At 39.9% G+C, this 22,457-nt stretch overlaps 1 protein-coding gene across 4 annotated transcripts in view; it reads right to left on the minus strand.

The window, feature by feature from the left end:
* STARD13 (StAR related lipid transfer domain containing 13) overlaps positions 1 to 22,457 on the minus strand; it is a 241,330-nt gene that overhangs the window by 37,897 nt on the left and 180,976 nt on the right. For all 4 annotated transcript variants that reach the window (XM_084879323.1, XM_084879322.1, XM_084879324.1 and 1 more), the window contains exon 4: positions 2,421 to 2,484. In XM_084879323.1, the coding sequence (XP_084735449.1) occupies positions 2,421 to 2,484 (64 nt within the window). The remainder of the gene's footprint in view (positions 1 to 2,420; positions 2,485 to 22,457) is intronic.

Raw genomic sequence — 22,457 nt, forward strand, 5'->3', positions numbered from 1 at the left:
CAGATATCAGGGCCTCAGCTTGGGTCACCTGGAGGTGCGGCCAGCCTGAAAACCACCACAGGCCCCTCGCCCAGGTCACTCTAAGGGAACCCCCACCATGATCCAGGACACCCTTCAGGGCAAACCAGCTGGCCCCCACTTGTGCACCAGGCCTCTATCCTATCTAATAAAAAAGTAATATGCAAATTGACCATCTTTCCAACACACGAGATGGCTGCCCCAATGTGGTCAAAGATCCTGCCTCCATGTGGACACAAGATGGCTACCACAAGATGGCCAACTGGGGAGGACAGTTGAGAGGGACCAGGTCTGCAAGGGAGGACAATTGGGGGTGATCAGGCCAGCAGAGGAGGGCAGTTGGAGGCGATCAAGCCTGTAGGAGAGGGCAGTTAGGAGTGACTGGGCCTGCAGGAAAGGGCAGTTGAGAAGGACCCAGAACTGCAGGGGAAGGCAGTTAGGAGCAAATAGGCTGGCAGGGGAGCAGTTAGGCATCAACCAGGCTGTCAGGGGAGTGGTTAGGGGGTGATCAGGCTGGCAGGCAGAAGCAGTTAGGGGTAATCAGGAAGGCAGGCAGGTGAGCGGTTGGGAGCCAGCAGTCCTGTATTGTGAGAGTGATGTCCGACTGCCTGGGCAGTCGGACATCTCTCAAGGGGTCCCAGATTGGAGAGGATGCAGGCTGGGCTGAGGGACACTCTGCACTCCTCCCCCACAACCCCTGCAGTGCACAAATTTTGTGCACCTAGTTTGGGGCCTCTAGTTTATTATAAAATGAAGAACTAGTCTATGACTTGTGTAAGGGGCATATCATGGGAACATGTGCCACCACACAGGGTCTCCTGCATAGTTGCTCAGACCACAGCCCAAGATGCTGGTCATTCCTGAGATTCACAAGTAGGCAAAGACCACAGGTTGGAATTATTCATTTGAAAATTCAGGGTATAACTGCCCAGTTTACAATGTTCTATTCAAGTGCATGCATTTGTGAGGCCTATAGCTAAGCAGGGGAACTTTTGTGAAGGTAACACTTAAATAGTGTAACAAATGTTGGTCAAACCTATCTCAAATATGGGTTTGGAAAGGCTGGTGTTAGAGTAAGAATTACCCCACTTGGTTGAAAATAAATCATGTCATTAGTTTGGGGCACTTTCCTTTGTATACACTGCAGCTGAAGGTCTGATAGGCAGCCATATAGGCTAGACACACTTTAGACACTCAGGTTTAGCTGCGTTCAGTTTAATGAGAACCATGTGTTCTTGTTACAATCAAAACATCTGACCCTCATACTTCAAATAGTATGTATGCTTCTCAGGGCTCTATTCAGCCAGACAATTGTTGAGATGTTAATTCCCACATTTAAAATTTGTATTTAGTCTGGACAATTAGCTCATGTTTTAATATTTCTCTGGATATTGTTTTTCACCATTTTATCCCTCTAACTTAAATCTTGGATTTATAGCTCAAACTCCAAACTGTTTTTAAGATGAGGTCAACCAAAATTGATTTGCATTTTTTGGTGCTATTTTAGAGCAGAAATTCAAGTTAAAGTTATGTTTAAACATTAAGTTACTCAGGAGTAACTTACAATCCATGGGTTTAAAGATTTCCTTGTGAAGACCAAGATAAAGAACACTTTCTTTTGACTCTACAATATTTTCTCTGCTTCTTCAAAATATACTGAAATTTGATTTGTTACATATTGCGGATGTGAAATAAAAAAAGGCAGTCAGCCATCTGAACTCTGAATTTCCTAAAAAGGTCAATTCAGTGAGAAAAAGAGGTTATTCAGCACAGTGGTTAGAAGCCTCTGTTTTGGAGTTAGACAGGCCTGAGGTTGAAACCCTGCTCTTGCCACTAGTTAAAAAAAGAACTTGGGTGAATGATTTAACCTATTCAAGTTTTACTTTATTTATCTAGGAAATAGAGAATTCCTACTGCAATGAATTAAATGAGATAGTCTATGGTGAACCTGTCTAGCAATGAATACATCAGGAAATGCACCTGAAATAAAATGCCTTGGGAAAGATGAAGTAGAAAACATTAGGTATGGACCCACAGACACTTTTCAGCATTCTCTTCATTCACAGGTATCTACTAATACCTGTGGAGTATTTGACTCTCATATGCAGTGGATTATTTGCACCTTAACAAACTTGAAAAATTACCATGAAGAATTAATAGCTTTTACTTCTTTATCCAAACCCTCTGATAAAAACTAAAGCAAAATAAGATGATGATACACACAGACCTCGGCCTGGTTTTTAACAGACTTACTTAACCTTCACTGATTATGATAAGATAGAGAATTAATGTAGATGGTCAGACCTTTCATAATTTTGCTTAGGCTTATGTTGTTTTTAATCTATGAATGCAAGACTCTTCTGTTGGTATAGCCACGGTCTTAGTAAGATGTAAACACCTACCTTTTTCCTTTGGAAGTTCACATCAAGTTTCATTGAAGCACACTTGTTCAATGTATTTAATCGTCTAAAAAGAAAGAAAAATGTGATTATTGCTACCACTAATGAACCTAAATTTTATCTCCATTTTGTTAATTCTCATTCATTGTCAATGAAGTTGAAAGTGAAGAAACAATCAATTATGCCCCAAGAAAGTACTGAACTCATAGAAACTTTGCTACAGAAGAGTTCCCATTTGCTCTCCACCCTCCAGACCTGAGAGGTCTCTGCCCCAAAGCCTACCAACCTCTGTCCCTACCCACTTCCCTAATCTAAACCTGGTCCTTTCCCTGCTTGTCTTTCTGCTGTGCTTGGAACCTATACTCATTTTAGCCATACTTTCACCAGCCTTTCAATTTGTTTGCCACCTTGATCTTTTACCATGCTAGTCCCCAAATTTGGACAATTCAACTGTCTGTTTTCTCTCTTGCTCTTGGCTGTTGGATATAAGTGAAAAAAAAAAACAAACAACAACAGCAACAAAACAAACACAAAAACCTCAAACTTCAGTGCTAAATTATACATGCTATAGGTTGAATTGTGTCCCCCTCAAACACATATGTTAAAGCCCTAACCTCCAGTGTGACTGTTTTGCAGTAAGAAGCAATTAAAGTGAGGTCATAGGGTGTAAAATTGTTGCTCCTCTGGGAAGAGACACCAGAGAGCTCTCTCTCTCACTCACTCCACCATGTGAGGACACAATGAGAAGATGGCTGTCTGTGAGTCAGAAAGAGAGTCCTTATCAGGAACCAAACCCTGCTGGTGCCTCCATTGTAGATTTTCCAGCTTCTAAAACTGAGAAAATAAATGTCTACTGTTACAGTCTGTGGTGTTTTGTTATGGTAACATGTGCTAATACCATTTATCCTAGGTTCCCAAAACTGCTACCCAGCATTCTTTGTATTTTTTTCTCTGATTGGTTTCCAATCTCAGATCATAAAAACGATGCCAGTTTCTCAACAGATGACTTAGCTATCACTGCCAATGAGAAAATACAGCTTAATATAAGATATTTGACATAAATTCTTCTAATAATCCTTTCCTTCATTATAAAAAGTGTTTCTATTTTTTGTTGTTGATAATCCTCTCTCAAGAATATTTTTTCCATTGATTTTTAGAGAAAGTGGAACAGGGGGAAGGAGGGAAGAGAGAGAGAGAGAGAGAGAGAGAGAGAGAGAGAGAGAGAGAGAGAGACAGACATTGATGTGTGGACACATCCAATGGTTGCCTCCCAAGACTGATGCCAGGGATCAGACCTGCAACCCATGTATGTGCCCTTGACCAGGAAACAAACCCATGACCCTTAGGTGTATGGCCAGTGCCCTAACCACTTAGAACACTGGCCAGGGTTCTATTATTTTTCAAAGCTAATTCTTTAACCTTGATTTCGATTTCAACATCCACCACTTCATATGGGACTTTGAAACAATACCTCATTTATTCCCTCTTACCTCAACAAACTCTTCTCACTGCTTTTCTTCTCTTTAAGTTCATTCCTGTTTTGAGCAAACTGACTAAACAATTTGTTAACTATGTTAATAACCATCATCAAGGAAAGTATCAGTTTTTCTTTAATCCTATCTTTCAATGAAGCAGCTACACTAATTATCCCTTCTTATCCTATTAAGAATTCTGAGAACCATTTCAATTTTCATTCACTTCAACCCACTACTATCTAATTTCATAAAATTCTCTTTGCAAAATAATAAAGGTATTTGGTTACCTTTTTTATTTGGTTACTTTTCTGAAAATCATAGTTATTGAATACATAAGGTTTAAAGAGTCAAACATTAACTTTCATGTCATTTTTCATGTACCACTCTTTGGAGACAACTTTTAAAACTTTTTTTTTTTCAGTGTTTACCTCAACAACATGCTTATATTGTTACTTTTGAATTTTCAGTTTAAGTCATTATCTATTCACTTTTTTCTATGAAAGAGGAGGACTTATTTTTTTACTACCTATTCTGCCCATTCACCTCCCCATATATTCACTCCCTTTACCATATCTCTTTTAACTACAGTTATGTCACAATTTCATAATTTTTGCTAAATCAATATTCAGTGCTTATTATAAGGTGACTAGATGTCCCACTTTTGGCGGGACAGTCCCGATTTTTAATAATTTGTCTCGCATCCTGGGGCATTTTTAAAAATGCCCAAAAGATTTAAAAGAATCTTTCAAAAAATTGGGACTTTTTAAAAATGCTGCGGGACACGGGACAAATTGTTAAAAATCAGGACTGTCCCACCAAAAGCGGGATGTCCAGTCACCTTATTATTATGGCCATGTAAATGCTTTTCATACATATATCATACTCTGATTATTTTTTCTTTCATTCTCAACTTTTCACTCTCACAGGAAGTAATAATCATTTGTTTATTTGTTTTCATAGTTTTCTATGTACTTATCCCTAAATTCAAACTCAAATTTCCCCAATTATGTAAATCTCTAAGTGTGGTAAAACATATCAGGTAGTCTATTAATTTAATTTCCTTGGAGACATCACTTTTAGAGCCTTCTGATTTATTCTAATTTGAATTTGCAGGGTTTTTTGTTGTTAATGATTGTTTGTTTGTTTTTTTGTTTTTTAAAAAAATATATTTTATTGATTTTTTACAGAGAGGAAGGGAGAGAAATAGAGAGCTAGAAACGTCAATGAGAGAGAAACATCGACCAGCTGCCTCTTGCACACCCCGTACTGGGGATGTGCCGGCAACCAACATACATGCCCCTGACCGGAATCGAACCTGGGACCTTTCAGTCCGCAGACCGACGCTCTACCACTGAGCCAAACCGGTTTGGGCATGATTGTTTGTTTTTAAATCATAGGCTAATCACGTTTCTCAGAACTCAGATTCTCAGATTTTTTTTTTTAACTTGTCTAATACTCTGGATCTAAGTTACAAAAGAGTCCCGGTAATTTCAATATTTAGAATGTAGATAGATGATCACTTAAGCCCTTGTTTGTGAAAGAGATCCCACCTTCAACGATGCCTGATGTCCCCTAGTCTAGGGAACGTCTGTTTCAGCCTCTCCAGTGAATAAACATATAACTTTGATGGCGGGGGAGTAGTCACCCTAAGATAGATTTGGGCGATAAGTCTGCTTTACATAACACTTTTAAACAACCCTTTATTTTTAGCCCACCTTCAATCTCGTTTCCCATTTTTGAGCATTTTAGGATTCTCAAGTATAAACTGATCTATTTTATGACTTCTTCCACTGACCATGTAGATTTTATTTCTTGGGCTTGCTGGTCCTCCATTTCATATTTCTGTTTTGAAAATTTTATACTTGTGTTCTCTATGTATTAACAATTGCTTTTGTAAATGATGTCTCCATAGTGGGAATTCTAAAGCAAGCAAATTCAGATGTTCAATCTCCCATCTTTGACAAATGACTTATTTTAGTATTCTCATTATGATAGATCTTAACTTTACAAATCAATAAGTTTTGGCAGTTGTAACTATCCTCAAACAAGGTAAGATTATTTCTTCACATCAGAAAATTATCTTGTGCTCTTTTACTGCCAATTCTCCCCACCACCACACCCCCTCCCACCATCCCCAGGGCATCCTGTTTCTAATTTCTATCATCCATAGATTGGTTTCGTCAATTCTTGCTCATCATATAAATGGTATTACATGTTGTGTTCTATTTGTGTCTGGATTTTTTCTTCTCAGTATAATGTTTTTGAGATTGATGCATGTTGTTCAGTTTAACAGTAATAATTCCTTTTAATAGCTGAGTAGTATGCCATGGTATGAAGATATACAATTGGTTTACCTATTCTCTTGCTGGTGAATATTTGGCCTGTTCCCAGTTTTGACCAATAATTTTTAGTCACCAAATCCCAAAGCTTCTTTTTTAGCAAAGACATATTTGTAGCAGTGGACACTAATTACTATTCACTGTTTCTTTAAACTCTTCTCATCTTTGACATTCAAGATGAGAAAATCTCTCCTCTCTCTAAACATTATCTCTTTCCTGTCACTAAGCAGTATTTGACCCTTAACTTCTATATTTATTTTTTAGAATTCATGGTTATGCTGAAATATTGCATCTTTAAATAAATTAAACTCTTTTTCTCATCATGTTCAATCCTTTTTCTCTAGCTCAGACACTTCACCCGAGTCCCAGTTACATTTCTAGGTACTCACTAATCTCACCGATTTGTGGGTCTTGCTTGCCCTTCAAACTTAACTACCAAAACTGACCTCTAATTTCTTCAGAACCTGTTTCTCCTTTTTAATGATTTGTCTTGATTAAAAGTATAACCAAGGAGGCCACTAAAACAGAAAAACAGAGTAATTATAAGGCTTTTCTTTTTAAAATCTCATTTTTTTTTGATTACCAAGTCCTATCAATTATACCTCTGGATATTTTTAATATCTTGCTTTTTCTTTGGTCCTAATTCAGTCCCTTATCTGTTACCTAGAGTCAGGCCTCTTAATTGGTTTCAACATGATTTAAAATGCTTCACATGAAAACCTATTTTATTTCTCAACTTTTTATCATGTCATTTAATTACTTTGATGAATCCCCTCTTTTTCCACATTCACTGTCAAATATAATAAGCAAGTCTGAATTAAAAGCAGACCATTGAGTCTGGACCTGTCTTCAGCCCTCCCTCCCTTCCTTCCTTCCTTCCTTCCTTCCTTCCTTCCTTCCTTCCTTCCTTCCTTCCTTCCTTCCTTCCTTCCTTCCTTCTTTCCTTCCTTCCTTCCTTTTTTTACAGGGTATATAATATACAAGTTACATAAATAAATTTTTTAAATATGCAATACAAATAGATACATTGGTGTACTCCAAGCAAAGTTTGTGTGAGAATGTTAACTCTTTTCATACATTGTAAATTTAATACTGTTAGTCATGTTTTGATGCGGGGATGAAAACAAAGGTTTATTTTTTCCCCCAGCACTTTGTTGACCTTTGCTCCTATAACTGACAGTCTATATTTTGCGCAGTTCCGTATGTGCCTAACATATACTTAAGAGTATGTGTAGTATGTGAAGTAAATTTTGTATATATTTTCATTAGGAAGCTCTGATATATAAGAACTTAAATAAGTAAGTGTTGCTCATTTAGCAGCTCTGCAACAAGTTTGTTTAGGAAAGGAATGCCTATTATTTATAAAATTTACTTATCTAACAAACTTGTTCTTCCATTATAGTTTGGAAGTATAAACAAACCATTTTATTCTGTGCAAAAGGTTTTAATGTACTACATATACAAAAGACATCAAAGGGCTTATCATGTATATAGCATAAACCTGAATACACTTTACACTTTCTGACACACACAGAAGGTTTATTTTTATTTATTTATATATTTTTATTGATTTTAGAGAGGAAAGAAGAGGGAGAGATAAAAACATCAATGATGAGAGAGAATCATTGATTGGCTGTCTCCTACATGCCCCACACTGGGGATCAAGCCCAAAACATGGGCATGTCCTGACTGGGAATCAAACCATGATCTTCTGGTTCATATGTCCACAGTCAACCACTGAGGCACACTGGCTGAGCAGGAGGGTTATTGTTTTTTAAAGCTACAGACTAACTAGATTTGACTACCTAGATTTGGATCCTTCTATCACCTCTGAAATCAGATATTTGCCTGCATCTTAACTTAAGAATTACTCCTCTACTTGGAGAATATATTAGCAAACATATATTTCATAAAGGACTTGTTTTCAGAATATATCAAACTCTCAAATCCACAATATGTTATACAACCTAATTTTTTAAATGGGCAAAATATTTAACAGATAGATCTGAAAGAAGATATACAAATGACAAATGAAAAAAGATGCTCAACATCGTTAGTCATGGGAGACATGAAAATTAAAGTAACAAGATGCCACTATGTACAGTAGAGTCCCTAAATTAAAAACACTGACAATACTAAGTTTTAGCAAGAATGCAGAAACAGTGAAATTTAAAAGGGGTGTGACTTAGCAATTTCCTATAATATTAAACATATCCTTGGTATTTGACCAAGCAATTCTACTCTTAGTTCTTTATCCAAAATAAACCACACATTCAAAGACTTGTACTTGAATTTCATAGCCGTGTTATTAATAAAATAGACAAAAGGGGAAATAACCCAAATGCCCATCAACTGGCAAATAGATATAAAAACTGTGGTACATCCATACAATTAAATACTCAGTAATACAAAGGCACTCAAATTACTGATATAAGCAACAATATGGATGAATCTCAAAGGTATTATGTAAAGTGAAAGAAGCCAGACACAAAGAGAATGCATACATGTTATAATTGCTTTTATACAAAATTTTAGAAAAAATAGAATTGGAATGACAGAAAACAGTATAGTGGTTGCTAAATGCTGGTAACAGAAGATACTTTTTAGGTAGTGGAAATGTTTTATATCAAGACTAGTGGCCTGGTGACTGAAATTCGTGCATGGGGGTGGGGGTTGGGGTGAGGATGTCCCTCAGCATGGCCTACACCCCCTCTAATCTGGGACCCCTTGGGGGATGTCCGACTGCCTGTGGGATCGGGCCTAAACCAGCAGTCGGCTATCTGTCTCACAATCTAGGACTGCTGGCTTCTAACTGCTCACCCACCTACCTGCCTGATTTCCCCTAACCACTCTGCCTGCCGGCCTGCTCACCCCTAACTGCCCCCTCTTGTCAGCCTGATCTCTCCCAACCGCCCTCCCCCACCTCCCTGCCAACAGATCACCCCCCAACTGCCACCCCCTTCACTTGCCGATACCCTTGGCTGGAATTGAACCTGAGAACCATCAGTCTGCAGGCCTACACTCTATCTACTGAGCCAAACCAGCTAGGGCTACATTTTATTTTTTAATTACACTTAACATTCAATATTATTTTGCATTAATTTTAGGTATAGATTATAATGGTTACACAATCATTTATTTTACAAAGTGTTCTCGCTGATACTTCAAGCACTCACCTGCATCATACATAGTTATTACAATATTATTGACTGTATTCCCTAGGCTCTAGTTTATATCCCCAGGACTATTTTGTAACTACCAATCCATACTTCTTAATCCTTTCACCTCTTTTACCCAGTTCCCCAATTCCCATCTCCTCTGATAACCATTAGTCTGTTCTCTATGAGTATGTTTCAATTTTATTTGTTTATTTTTTTCTTTCAATTTCAAACTGCTGATGGGAATGCATATTGGCACAACCATTATGAAAAAGAGTATATAGGGTTCTCAAAAAATTAAAAATGGAACTCAGCAATTCCACTGCTGGGAATATATCCAAAGAACCCTAAATATCAATTCAAAACAATATATGAACGCCTGTATTCATTGCAGCATTATTTACAATAGCCAAGATATGGAAAAACCCAACTGTTCATCAATAGACAAATGCATTAAAAAAAAAAACACACAAAAAAAAACCTGTGGTTTACACAATGAAATATTACCTGGTCATAAGATTGAATAAAATCTTACCATTTGTGATAGCATGGATGGACCTAGAAGGAATTATGCTAAGTAAAATAAGTCAGTCACAGAAAGAAAAGTATAAAAATAAGCTTGTTAAGAGCTCTGAAAATTAATAAAGGCTTGCAAGAATCTAAGTACTGTTGAAAATGATGAGTCTATGTAAGAACAGAAGTTTGTGGCATTTGAACTTGGCCTATTCAATTGTCCTTTTCCCAGGTATGCAGGAGCTTTGAAAACAATAGTTACAATCAGAGTAACTGTGCAAATGGGCAGCCCAGCAGCCACTGGAGAGGGCAGAATGGGTTTGATATCTCCAAAAGCTCCATTATTAAAGAACTGTCATTAGCTAAGCTGTCTGGCAATCCACTGAATGCCCTTATTCACAGGGCTTGTCTTTATTTAACTTGATTATGAGCTCATCACTGAGAATAGCTTATTCACAAAGGGTTTGTCAAAATCAATCAGCAGCAATTATTTAACATTACAGCTGCATAAAATGATGATAATAGTTGGGCCAAACAAGATGTCAATCAGAGAAATACTAGTAAAAGAAAAACCTTCTGAATGAGATGTCCATAGGGGACTTAGAAAAGTTCTGACACATTCTTAGCACTCTAGAAGTCCAAGCACATATGAAGAACTGTGTGCATACCCAGGAAAGACTTGCAAAAGTCCTAATTTATAATCTCTGTCTGACCTTGGTGATCTGCACAAGTAGAAAATAAATGCTAAGACAGAGCTACTAACTTCCTGCTCGAGTGTTGAAAGCATAGCCCAATATGTGCAGAACCCTTTGGCAAATGCTGGGAGACATACTGCTTCAAGGCGTTTGTGGAAATCTTTGCCCAGTTATTTGCTAACGACTAGGCTAACCAAGTAGAGACGACAAATAATTTAGACATTAAAGAATTAGTTGAAAAAGTCACTAAATAAACAGCAACAGAGGAAGCCATGGAGAAGGGGAAGGACCTGATTTGAGAGTTTCCACATTATAATGTTTAAAATTTCCAGTTTTAAGAAAAATATTACAAAGCAACAAACTGATTCTAAAGTTTACATAGAGAGGCAAAAGACTCAGAATAGTTAACATAATATTGAAGCAGAACAATGTTAGAGGGTTTACATTACCCAATATCAAGACTTACTACAAAGCTACAGTAATCAAGACAGTAATATTGGCAAAAGAACAAACAAACAGATCAATAGAACAAAACAGAGAGCCCAGAAATAGTCACACACAAATAGTCAACTGATCGGTTACAAAGGAACAAATATGACCATGGAGAACAGACAGTCTTTCAACAAACGATATTGAAACAATTATCTCCATGCAAAAAAAAAAAAAAAAAAATCAATCTATCAATAGACATAGACCTTATACCCTTCCCTAAAATTAACTCAAAATGGATAATAGGCTTAATTTCAAACACAGAATTATGAAACTTGTAGAAGATAACAGGAGAAAATCTAGGTAACCTTAGGTATGGTGCTGTGACTTTTAGGTACAACATAAAAGGCACACTCTGGAAAAGAAAAAAAATGATAAACTGGACTTCATTAAAATGAAATCTGCTCTATGAAAGACATTGTCAAGTGTATGAAGAGATAACCCACAGACTTGGAGAAAATATTTGTAAAAACCATATCTGATAAAGAACTGTTATCTAAAATATTTTTTAAATAACACTCTTAACTCAACAAAGGAAAACAAACAGCCCATTTAAAAAATAGACAAAAGATTTGAACAGATCCCTCACCAAAGAAGATACACAAATGGCAAATAAGCATATGAAAATATGCTCAACATCATGTTAGAGAATTACCAATTTAAACTATGAGACCACGATTCACCTATTAGAATGACAAAATATTAAAACATCCACAACACCAAATGCTAGCAAGGATGTGGAGTAACAGGAACTCTCATTCATTGCTGGTGGGAATACAAAATGATACAGCCACTTTGGAAGGCAGCGTGGCAGTTTCTTACTTCCAAACACACTCTTATCATAGGACTGAGCAACTGCACTCTTTGGTATTTACCCAAATGAGATGAAAACTTACATCCATATAAAAACTTGCCTAGAAATGTTGATAGCAGTTTTATTCATAATTGCAAAAACTTGGAAGGCACTAAGGTGAACCAACCTTTTATAGGTGAATGAATAAATAAACTGTGGTACATCTGGACAATGAAATATACTCATACTCAGCACTAAAAATAATGTGAGCCATCAAGCCCTAAAAAGACATAGAGAAAACTTAAATACACATTACTAACAGAAAGAAGCCAATATGAAAAGGCTACATACAGAACAATTGCAACTATATGACATTCTGGAAGAGTCAAAACTAATGAGACAGTAAAAAGTCAGTTCTTTCCCGGGCTTAGGAGGGAGGAATGGTGAATAGTCAGAAAACAGAGCATTTTTAGGGCAGTGAAAGTACTCTGTAGATACTATAATGATAGACACATCTGTCAAAACCCATAGGATGTAGAAGACCAAGAGTGAACCCTAATGTAAACTATGGATTTTGGGTGATAATGATGTGTCCAATGTAGATTCATCAATTAATGGTGAGAGAAGCTGTGTATGTGTAGGTGCAAGGGTATATAGGAACTCTTTGTATTTTTAAATACACACACACACACACACACACACACACACACACACAGACACCTACTAGAGGCCTGGTGCACAAAATCTGTGCATGGGGGAGGAGGTGTCTCTCAGCCCACCCTGACCTACTGCCCCCTCTCACAGTCTAGGAACTTAGGTCCTACTGACAACTTAGGTCCATTTCCTGCAGGCCTAAGCCATCAGTAGGCCTCCCTCTGCAGGAGGCAATCTGGCTGATCAGGGGAAGGTGCTGCCCCCTCCACCCTGCTGCTGCTGCCACTGCCTGCTGCTGCAGCTGCCAAGGTGTTTTCATCAACACAGATTCCAGTTCCTTTACCATGAAAATATGACAACTTTCTTTAGGCATTTTCAAGATGTCTCTTTCATAGGATATGACATTTCTTTCTTTCTTTCTTTCTTTCTTTCTTTCTTTCTTTCTTTCTTTCTTTCTTTCTTTCTTTCTTTTTAAATCCTCACCTGAGGATATATTTCCATTGATTTTTAGAGAGAGTGGAAGAGAGAAGAAAAGACTTGCCTCCTACATGAGCCCTGACCTGGGCCAGGGCCAGGGAGGAGCCAGCAACTTAGGTACATGCCCTTTACCAGAATCAAACCTGGACCCTGCAGTTGGTAGACAGAGGCTCAATCCACTGAGCCACACTGGGTAGGGAAGGATACGACATTTCTTAGCTCCTCCAGCAGTGGATCTTCATTTTTACTCCAGGAGTGAGGTGGAAAAATCCCAGATCACCTTCACCTTCTTTATTGTTCATATTATTACAGGTGTTCCTCTCCCCCACACCCCCATAGCTCCCCTCCACCTGATTCCCCACCCCACCCCATGCCCTTACCCACTGCCACTGTCTTCATCCATAGGTGTAAGATTTTTGTCCAATCTCTTCCCACACCCCTCAGACTCTCTTCCCCCTGAGAATTAATTGTCAGTCCACTCCCTTTCTATGTGCTTGATTCTATTATATTCACCAGTCCATTCTGTTCTTCAGATTTTTTTATTCACTTGATTTTTAGATTCACTTGTTGGTAGATATATAACTTGATGTCTTTTTTGTTGTTCATAGATTTTACCTTTACCTTTTTCTTTTTATTCTTCCTCTTCTTAAAGAATATCCTTCAGCATTTCATGAAATCGTGGGTTGGTGGTGATGAACTCCTTTAGCTTTTTCTTGTCTGTGAAGCTCTTTATCTAACTTTCAATTCTGAATGATAGCTTTGCTGGATAGAGTAATCTTGGTTGTAGGTTCTTGCTATTCATCACTTTGAATATTTCTTGACACTCCCGTCTGACCTGCATGGTTTCTACTGAGAAATCAGCTGATAGTCATATGGGAACTCCCTTGTAGGTAACTAACTGTTTTTCTCTTGCTGCTTTCAAGATTCTCTTTGTCTTTTGACCTTGGCATTTTAATTATGACGTGTCTTGGTGTGGTCCTCTTTGGATTCCTCTTGTTTGGGGTTCTGTGCACTTCCTGGACTTATAAGTCTACTTCTTTCACCAGACAGGGAAAGTTTTCTGTCATTATTTCTTTCAATAGGCCTTCAATATTCTGCTCTCTCTCTTCTTCTGGAACCCCAAATATCCATATGTTAGTATGCTTAAAGTTCTCCCAGAGGCTCCTTACACTATCCTCACACTTTTGGATTCTTCTTTCTGCCTCTCTGGTTGGGTGTTTTTTTGTTTCCTCATATTCCAAATCTTTGGTTTGACTCTTGGGGTACGTTGATCTACAGTTGAGTTTCTGTATATTCTTTATTTCAGACAGTATATGCTTAATTTCTAACTGGTACTTTTCCATTTTTTTTGGTATTCTCATTAAGGTCCTTGAAGGTCTCATCAAGTTTCTCAGCGGTTTTTAGAAGATTCTTGAGTAACCTTATAAATGTGATTCTGAACTCTGTCGTCCAGTAGTTTACTTTCCTCCATCTCTCCCATTCGTGACATGCTTCTGAATCTCCACATTTTGGCTGCCTCCCTGTGTTGATGGAGTGGCATTGTGTGGTAGGTGACCTATAGGGGCCAATAGCTCAGCTTCCCCACTCACTGAGGTGGTTGCTCTTGGTACACCCCTTTGTGGGCAGAGTGCAAAGTCTTAGTTTAGTTAAGCCTTGATTGCTGTTGGCACACTTGGAGGAATTGACCTCCAGGCCAATTTGCTGTGAGGACCCGCTCTGTCTATAATGGAATAACTGCTGTGCTGAAGACATGCTTATGGTACAGGCCTTATTTCAATGGGATTGGTGCTCACTGAGTCTGCCTCCAGAATGTGTCACTTATGGATATGAGGATTTGAAATCTGGTGTCTCACACTGACCACTAGGTACACTGGCTTCTGGGTCTCCAATGGAGTGCAGTTCAGCTACTGTCTGAGGCCACCCTGCAGGAGCTACAGCAAGAACCACAGTCCCCACCTTCCTGCTTCCTGCTTGGAGCTTGGAGTTTTTGGAGTTATCTGCACCAGGTTGCAAGTTTGCTAGGTTAAACTGCAATAGAGAAGGCCATTCAAATGCAAAAGCCGCTGTTTGGATTTTGGGTGTGTTTGTAGATATCTGGGGCGGAGTCTCAGGGCAGAGTCTCAGGGTGTCACGGCTGGGGTGTGGCCAACAGCTATGGCTGCCTGTCAGCCGTCTTTGCCTCTCTGACCTTCTCTGTATGTCTCATGCCCCAGCACAGAAACCAATTATTATTCTTGTGTGCAGCTCTGCAAGCAAGCCACTCTCACTTTCCGACCTGATGGCAGACAGTCTAGCTTCTCCCCAGAAACTGGATTTCAGAGAGATTGGGAGCTTGGCTCTCTTTGGGTTGAAGAAAGCAACGCCCTCCACCAGCCAGGATCCACCACCAGCTGGTATTGCACGCCCCCGTACCTTAGTTTTTCAGCTCTTGTGCCCTGAATGCTCCTTTCTCTTCCAGTCTAGTTGTAGAGCTTCCTTTCAGCCAGCTTTCCCATGGTTCTGGGTGATAGACGTTTTGTTTTTTAGTTGTAGTTTTGAAATTGTTGTGTATGTAGGGCAGCAGTTTAGATGTGTTTACCTAAGCCACCATCTTGGATACCCCTTTGGATTCTTATTAGGCAAGTTACCAAGAACACTGTGAGCAGCATACAGGAAGCTTAGCCAATAAGCAGTCAGAAAAGGTGTTTCCTTAGCAGCTCACATGCAGAGGCGGAACTGCTGGAGAGGGCCTCCCCTCGGCCTCAAGCGGGCCTTCTTCATCTCCCTCTCGCTCTCACTCTCCCTTTTCTTCTCCCTCTCCCGCTCCCGATCCCTCTCCCCGCAGTCCACTCTCTCTAAAAAGCAGTGAAAAAATATCCTCTGGTGAGAATGAAAACACAAAACAAAACAGAACAAAACACAGAATAACAGGCCTCCTCTTTGGAGATGCTGAATAAGTAGGCCTGAAAGAGAGAATCTTGGCTCTGTGAAGATCCCTACATGAATTTTATTAACAATATTTGGAAAAGTAACCTAAGCCACACCAATGATTCAAGTTTGTGCTTTTCTGTGTTCCAGGGAAGAATTAAATGATCTTTTGTTTTATTGTGTCAAAACAAAACTTTGCATGTGTCAAATGTATAACAGCAGATGCAAAAGTTCTGTTTAACTCAGTGAAGGGACTAATAGGTTGATAATGCTGTTCAAATGAGATTGCCAAAGATGGAAGCCTGAAGTAAAATAGCTAAATTAGATACAATCTGGCTAATGTCTTATAGGACAATAAAACCATCACTTTTTGAATTGGTTTGTCTTCTAGACAGAAATTAGTTACATCTTTAAAAGCTTAAAAATTCGCCCTAGCTAGTTTGGCTCATCAACCTGTGAACTGAGGGGTCCCAGGTTTAATTCTGGGCAAGAGCACATGTTGGGTTGTGGTTCTCGATTCCCAGTCGGGGGGTGTGCAGGAAGCAGTCAATCAATGATTCTCTTTCATAATTGATGTTTTTCTCCCCCCTCCCTTCCTCTCTAAAAATCAACAAAATATATTTTAAAAAATAAGCCTAAATTTCTTTTCATCTTCTTTGCTGATCATTATATGTAACTTTCCAGGGCTGTAAAATGTTAAAATATACGAAACTTATTTAATTGTAAATAGTGTGTCAGAGTTATGTGTTTCATAGAAAAGGAAATGATCATTCTGTGGGCCTCTAATGCCCCAATTATACTGAAAGGACGTGCTGTCAACGTTTTACTCCAGGCCTGTGACTAGCTTCGGAGGCCGTGGCGGGCCCGCCCTTGCCTCTCAGGGCTCTCTATCGGCCACAGAGGTTTCAAGAGGGCCCGCCATCTCCTATTCCATCCTGTGGTTGGCCATGGAGGCTGTGGGCTGGCTCTCCTGTCCCCAGAGGCCTTCCATGACCTGGGGTGTCACCACGCGATGAAGCAAGTGTCCCGCCCTGGCCGCTCACACCCACTGCCCAGAAGCCCTCAGTCACTGTGGGGATGAATCAAGCATTCCGCCAGTTTGCTCATGCTGCCTGCTCCTAGTGGCAGCCCCCACAGGACCAGGGACTCCAGTGAGACTGAGGGGACTGGGTGCTGCCACCTTGTGGTTATGGGCAACACCATATTTTGTGATGGAGTCATGGTTAATTTGCATATTACCCTTTTATTAGATTATTAGATAGGATATATGCATATATGTATACAGACAGATATATTTAACATGTTTTTATTGATTTCAGAGAGGAAGGGAGAGGGAGAGAGAGTTAGAAACATCAATGATGAGAATCATTGTCAACTGCTTTCTGCATGCCCCCTACAGGGGATTGAGCCTACAACCTGGGCATATGCCCTGACTGGGGATCAAAACTTGACCTCTTGGTTTATAAGTTGATGGTTAACTACTGAGTAATACTGGCGGGGCAGGAACTCTGTATTTTGTGCTCATATTTGCTGTGAACCTAAAATAGCTCTAAAAATAAAACCTATTTTTTAAAAGATGGGGTCTTTTGTTTTATTCATTTAAAAATTACTTTGTTTTTTTGGACTTTGAAATTTTTTATGTAAAGTGATCTGCATTTCATTTACTTTTAATCTACTTGCTTATCCATTCTCAATCCTATCTATAAAAATCATCCTCATTGAAGATATCTTAGAAATCCTAGGTACAATTTCAAATATCATACACACAACCATTTAACTCTTCCTTTCACAATGTATATCTATATGAAGTCATCATATTGTACACTTATTTCACAATTTTCTATCAGCTCTGGAGAGAAAATATTCCTTATGGTGGTCTGACATGAGGTAGACATTCCCAGCATAGTTTAGTCTTGGCCTGTGATTTATCCTGTACAAGGTAATATAAATAACTAGAGGCCAGGTACATGAAATTTGTGCCTGGGTGTGGTTCCTAGGCCTGGCCAGCAATTGAAACTCAAGTGTCTGGCATGGAAGGTCAGGTCCCAGCTGTTCCCAGGCCTCTATGTGCCCCCAAATGCCTGAGTCATGACATCTGAGTCCCTACGGGGAGATGTAGTGAGCATGGCTAAACACTGCATGCTGGGGTGCAGTATTGGCCTCTGGGCCACCCAGCGACACCACATGGAAGCTGTGTGGGGAGCGCGCTCTCTCCCAGCTGGCCTCACAGACCAGCTCCTGCATGAACCCATGGTGAGCCTGGCTGGGTGGACACCTCGAGGGTGCCCAGCACCTGAGCACCTGGTGTCCCTGAGGAGGAACATTCTACATTCTCACTGCACCTCCGTCCCCATCACCTCCTCCCCTAGGTAGCTGGCGAGAGTTCACAGAGTGTTGCTGAATGCCTGCCATGTTCCGCATTGGCCCTTAGTGGTCAGCGCACATCATAGTGAGCAGTTAAACTCCCAGTCACCTGGTCAAATGACTGCCTGAGGGGACAATTTGCATATTAGGCTTATCCTATCTAATAAAAGAGTAATATGCAGATTGACCATCACTCCAACACACAAGATCAAGATAGCTGCCCCCATGTGGTCAAAGATCCTTCCCCTATGTGGACACAAGATGGCCAGCAGGGGAGGACAGTTGTGGGCGATAAACCCTTCAGGGGAGGCAATTAGGGGTGACCAGGCCAGCAGAGGAGGGCAGTTGGGGGCAAACAGGCTGTCAGGGGAACAGTTGGACATCAATCAGACTGGCATGAAAGTGGTTAGGGGGTGATCAGGCTGGCAGGCAGAAATGGTTAGGGGCTATCAGGAAGGCAGGCAGGTGAGCGGTTGGGAGCCAGCAGCCCTGGATTGTGAGAGGGATGTCTGACTGCCCATTTAGGCCGGATCCCAGTGGTCCCAGATTGGAGAGGGTGCAGGCTGGGCTGAGGGACACACACACCCCCCATGCACGAATTTTGTGCACTAGGCCTCTAGTATCATATAGAATGGTTAGACTCTATAAAAATGAAATGGATAAAACACACATCCTGGAGAGATGTAAATGCCTCTTTATGGATTAGCTGACTCAGGTTAAAAAACATGTCATATAACACTAGTATTCAAAATATTTTATCAAAACCACTGTAAAATTCTGCTGTGAATGAAGCCAATCTGCATTTCGGTAAATATTTAGCATTGGTATTTATTTACCTCTAACTTAGTGATCTTATATAATAAAGAGCTAATATGCTAATTAGACTGAACAGCAGAAGAACAGTCTGGAAAACATTCTGGATGACCTTCTGGACGAAGCCTGGCTCTGAGGCCTGAGTCCCTTGCATAAATTTCTTGCATCAAACCTCTAGTAAGTAATATCAAGCCCTTGAGATAATTTGAGTTGGTCTCACACTAATTGCCTGGCAAGCTATTGAATGAATAACAATTTTTATTATAAAATGTATTTTATTTGTTGGCATGAACAATATGTATTCCATTGGATTAGAGCCTCTTTTGAGGCAGAAACCATAATTTATTCTTCTAATACACATATAGCCTAGCAAGAAATTTTATACATGACTAGAAGCCTAGTGCACGAAATTCATGCATGGGTGGGGTCCCTAAGCCTGGCAGGCATTCAGGGCCAATCAGGGCCAAACTGATCAGGGCCCGAAGGCTGCAGCGGGATCGGGAGAGGAGGTGATGGTGCCTGGGCCAGGTGCGGAAGGATCAGATACCAGACGCATTTAATTTGCACCCCTTAATGCCCAGCATTGGCACTGGGTCAGAGAGAATCTACTCAATGTTTGCTAAGAGTTTGGCAGACTGCAGGGACCATTTGGTCTGACTATTTTAACTTCAGATGAGAAGAATAAGGCTCCTAGAGGAACACTTGCCCAAGGGAGCCACGGATCAGTTAGACTTCTTCCTGATAGTGATTCCTCTTTTCCCACATCCCCAAGAATCTTAGAGAAGCCTGGAAAATGAAAGCATATGTCACAGATCTTTCACAGGCTATTCAATAAGTGGATTTTCTCTTTCCTTTTTTTCCATGGGAAGAGAAAATCCATGGCACATGATAAAGACATGTACTCTATGCTTTGAGCAATCTGGATTTATGTATTGATATTATCATAGGCAAAGTAGTTTGTTCTTTTCAGAAGAAATGTTCAAATGATACTGCTACTAGAACCTATTGATGTCCACTGTTACCTTCAAAATCCTTGAGAACAGCTAATACATTAGTAAAGGAGAAATAGTCAGAAGTCTCATTTTAAGAATAAAACTTGAGATTCTAACTGTCAAGTCAATAAGAAGAGCAAAAACTGAAATTCTTTCATCCAACCATGTGGGCTGTGTACCAGGAACAAGGCTAGGTGCTGCGGATGCAGAGGTGAGCAAGATGTAGCCCTGCCATTGAGGATATCACAGTCCTGTGTGCAATATAAACATAACAAATAACAGAAGAAGTAACTTATTTCCTGAGTGCATAAAGCAAAAAACTCCCACAAGAGATATTATTTGAGCAAAGCTATGGAAGGCTAAGAAAAATTAGCTGCATAGGCTAGAAAAGTTATAGGCAAAGCAAACAGGCCTGGGAATTGCAAATACATGAGTGGGGATGTCTGGAGAGATAGATAAAGGCTAGACCAAGAAGGACCAAAATGGAGGTGTCTGGAGCAATCTGTGAGCAATGAGGAACTATTGAAGGATATTAGAAAGGAGGTGTAAGAGGTCAACAGAAACAGAGAGGTGTCTTAAAAGCTATAGAACAGGCATGACTAACAGGAGGGGGTAGTTGGTTAGTTGTATCAAATATTTAAGAATAAGGGACAGAAAACCTAAACTATGCCTTTGGATTTAGAAGTTAGTGAGGGCAGTTTTACAGAAGTCTTAGTGAAGAGGGCTGAGAAGCAAGTGGACTCTGAGAAAGAAAATGAAGACACATTGTGAGCACAGAGGATTCCGCTAAGAAGGAGAAAGATTTAGAATATTTTGACGAGAAAATAAATAATTTACAATCACACAATATTCTCTAACATGTAAAAGCAGTTAAATGATTTGTGAACTTATAAGTCATTTTCTTTCATGTTCCAGTTCAACTGAATGAACATTTATTGAATTCCTGCTCAGCACAAGCCATAAAGCACCCAGCACTCAGGACATACCATTCAATAAGATGCAGTTCCTACTACTGAGTACTTAGAAACTGGTGGAAAGTCTAAGCCTCCCCAGTTAATCAGACCCTGAGTGAGGCAGTGATCCTGGAGCACACGGGAGAGAGAACCTGAGAGAGGACGGCCCGGGAGGGCAGAACCCAGGTGCCCAGTGAACTAGGAAAGGCTGGGGATTTGTGAGCATAGTGTGTGCCAAGAGGATGGCTAGATGGCCTGCAGGATAGTCTGGGCTGTGTCTGAGAGGAGTTTTCCACTTACCCTGTTACAGAGGCTGGGAGAACAGAAAAGCCCTGCCCTGCAGATGTATATAGGAAAGCAATGGAACCCTCCCCTCCCACATAGTTTAGATCCACGTTTTACTTTTAAACGGCCAGACTTTAGATTGCTCATGAGGTCTCCCATGCTGATTTAACATCACTCCCTGTGATGTTTCTAATATTCCTGTCAAAGGCATGAGAGGAATAACAAGCAAGGGTACTGAATTCATTTCTAACATGCCATTCTGCTTAAAACCACAGGCTTGAAGGGCCAAGGGCCCTGTGTGTTTAGGAGTGTTCTGGGTGTGGTCCTAAAGAAGTTCAGGAACAAAGTCACTGGAGACTGAAAGCTATGGCAGCAGCTCTGGGAGAAAGGTCTGGGAAAGGTCTCCTCACTACCCTGGAGTTTACAAAAGCGATCCTGCAGAGCAGGGTGGAAAGCAATGCCAAACAGACAACTCTAGTATGTACTCAGTGAGGGTGAGGCCTTCCAAAAATCACTGGCCAGCCAAGAGGAGGGCTTTATTGTATCTGAGAGTAAGAAAGAATGCAATCAGACATCCACAAGTGGCTGTCACTGTGCACTGCACACCTGGAGAAGGCCGTGCCTCTGCTCTGCTAAGTGTTTCACGCTGGCTGTTCTCCTACCAAGGGCTGCAGCAGAAATGCTGGCCTCTCTTCCAGAACATATACTCACAAACTAGTGTCCCTGAATACTAGCTGAAGTTAGGGAGAAAAGAGATGAAGCATCAAAAGATCTAGCTATGCAAGGAAAATGAAGTATGTGTATTTTATTTACAGGGAAGAAGATGTATGCGTAGAATTCTATGATTGGCATAAGAGAATACATTTTTTAAAGTGAGATATAACTAACATATAACATTGTATAAATTTAAGGTGTACAACATAATGATTTGATATATGAATCTTTTGCAAAATGATTACCACAATACGTTTAGCAAATTTCCATTGCCATATCGTTACAATTCTTTTCTTATGCTGAGAATTTTTAGGATCTCTCTAAGCAACTTTCAAAGGTACAATACAGTATCGTTAACTATAATCATCATACTGTGAATTACATCTCCAGAAAATAATTTTAAATGTTATATGTTCTAA

This window comes from Pipistrellus hanaki (genome assembly GCF_964339955.1).
Source record: "Pipistrellus hanaki genome assembly, chromosome: 3".
Taxonomy (NCBI): Eukaryota; Metazoa; Chordata; class Mammalia; order Chiroptera; family Vespertilionidae; genus Pipistrellus; species Pipistrellus hanaki.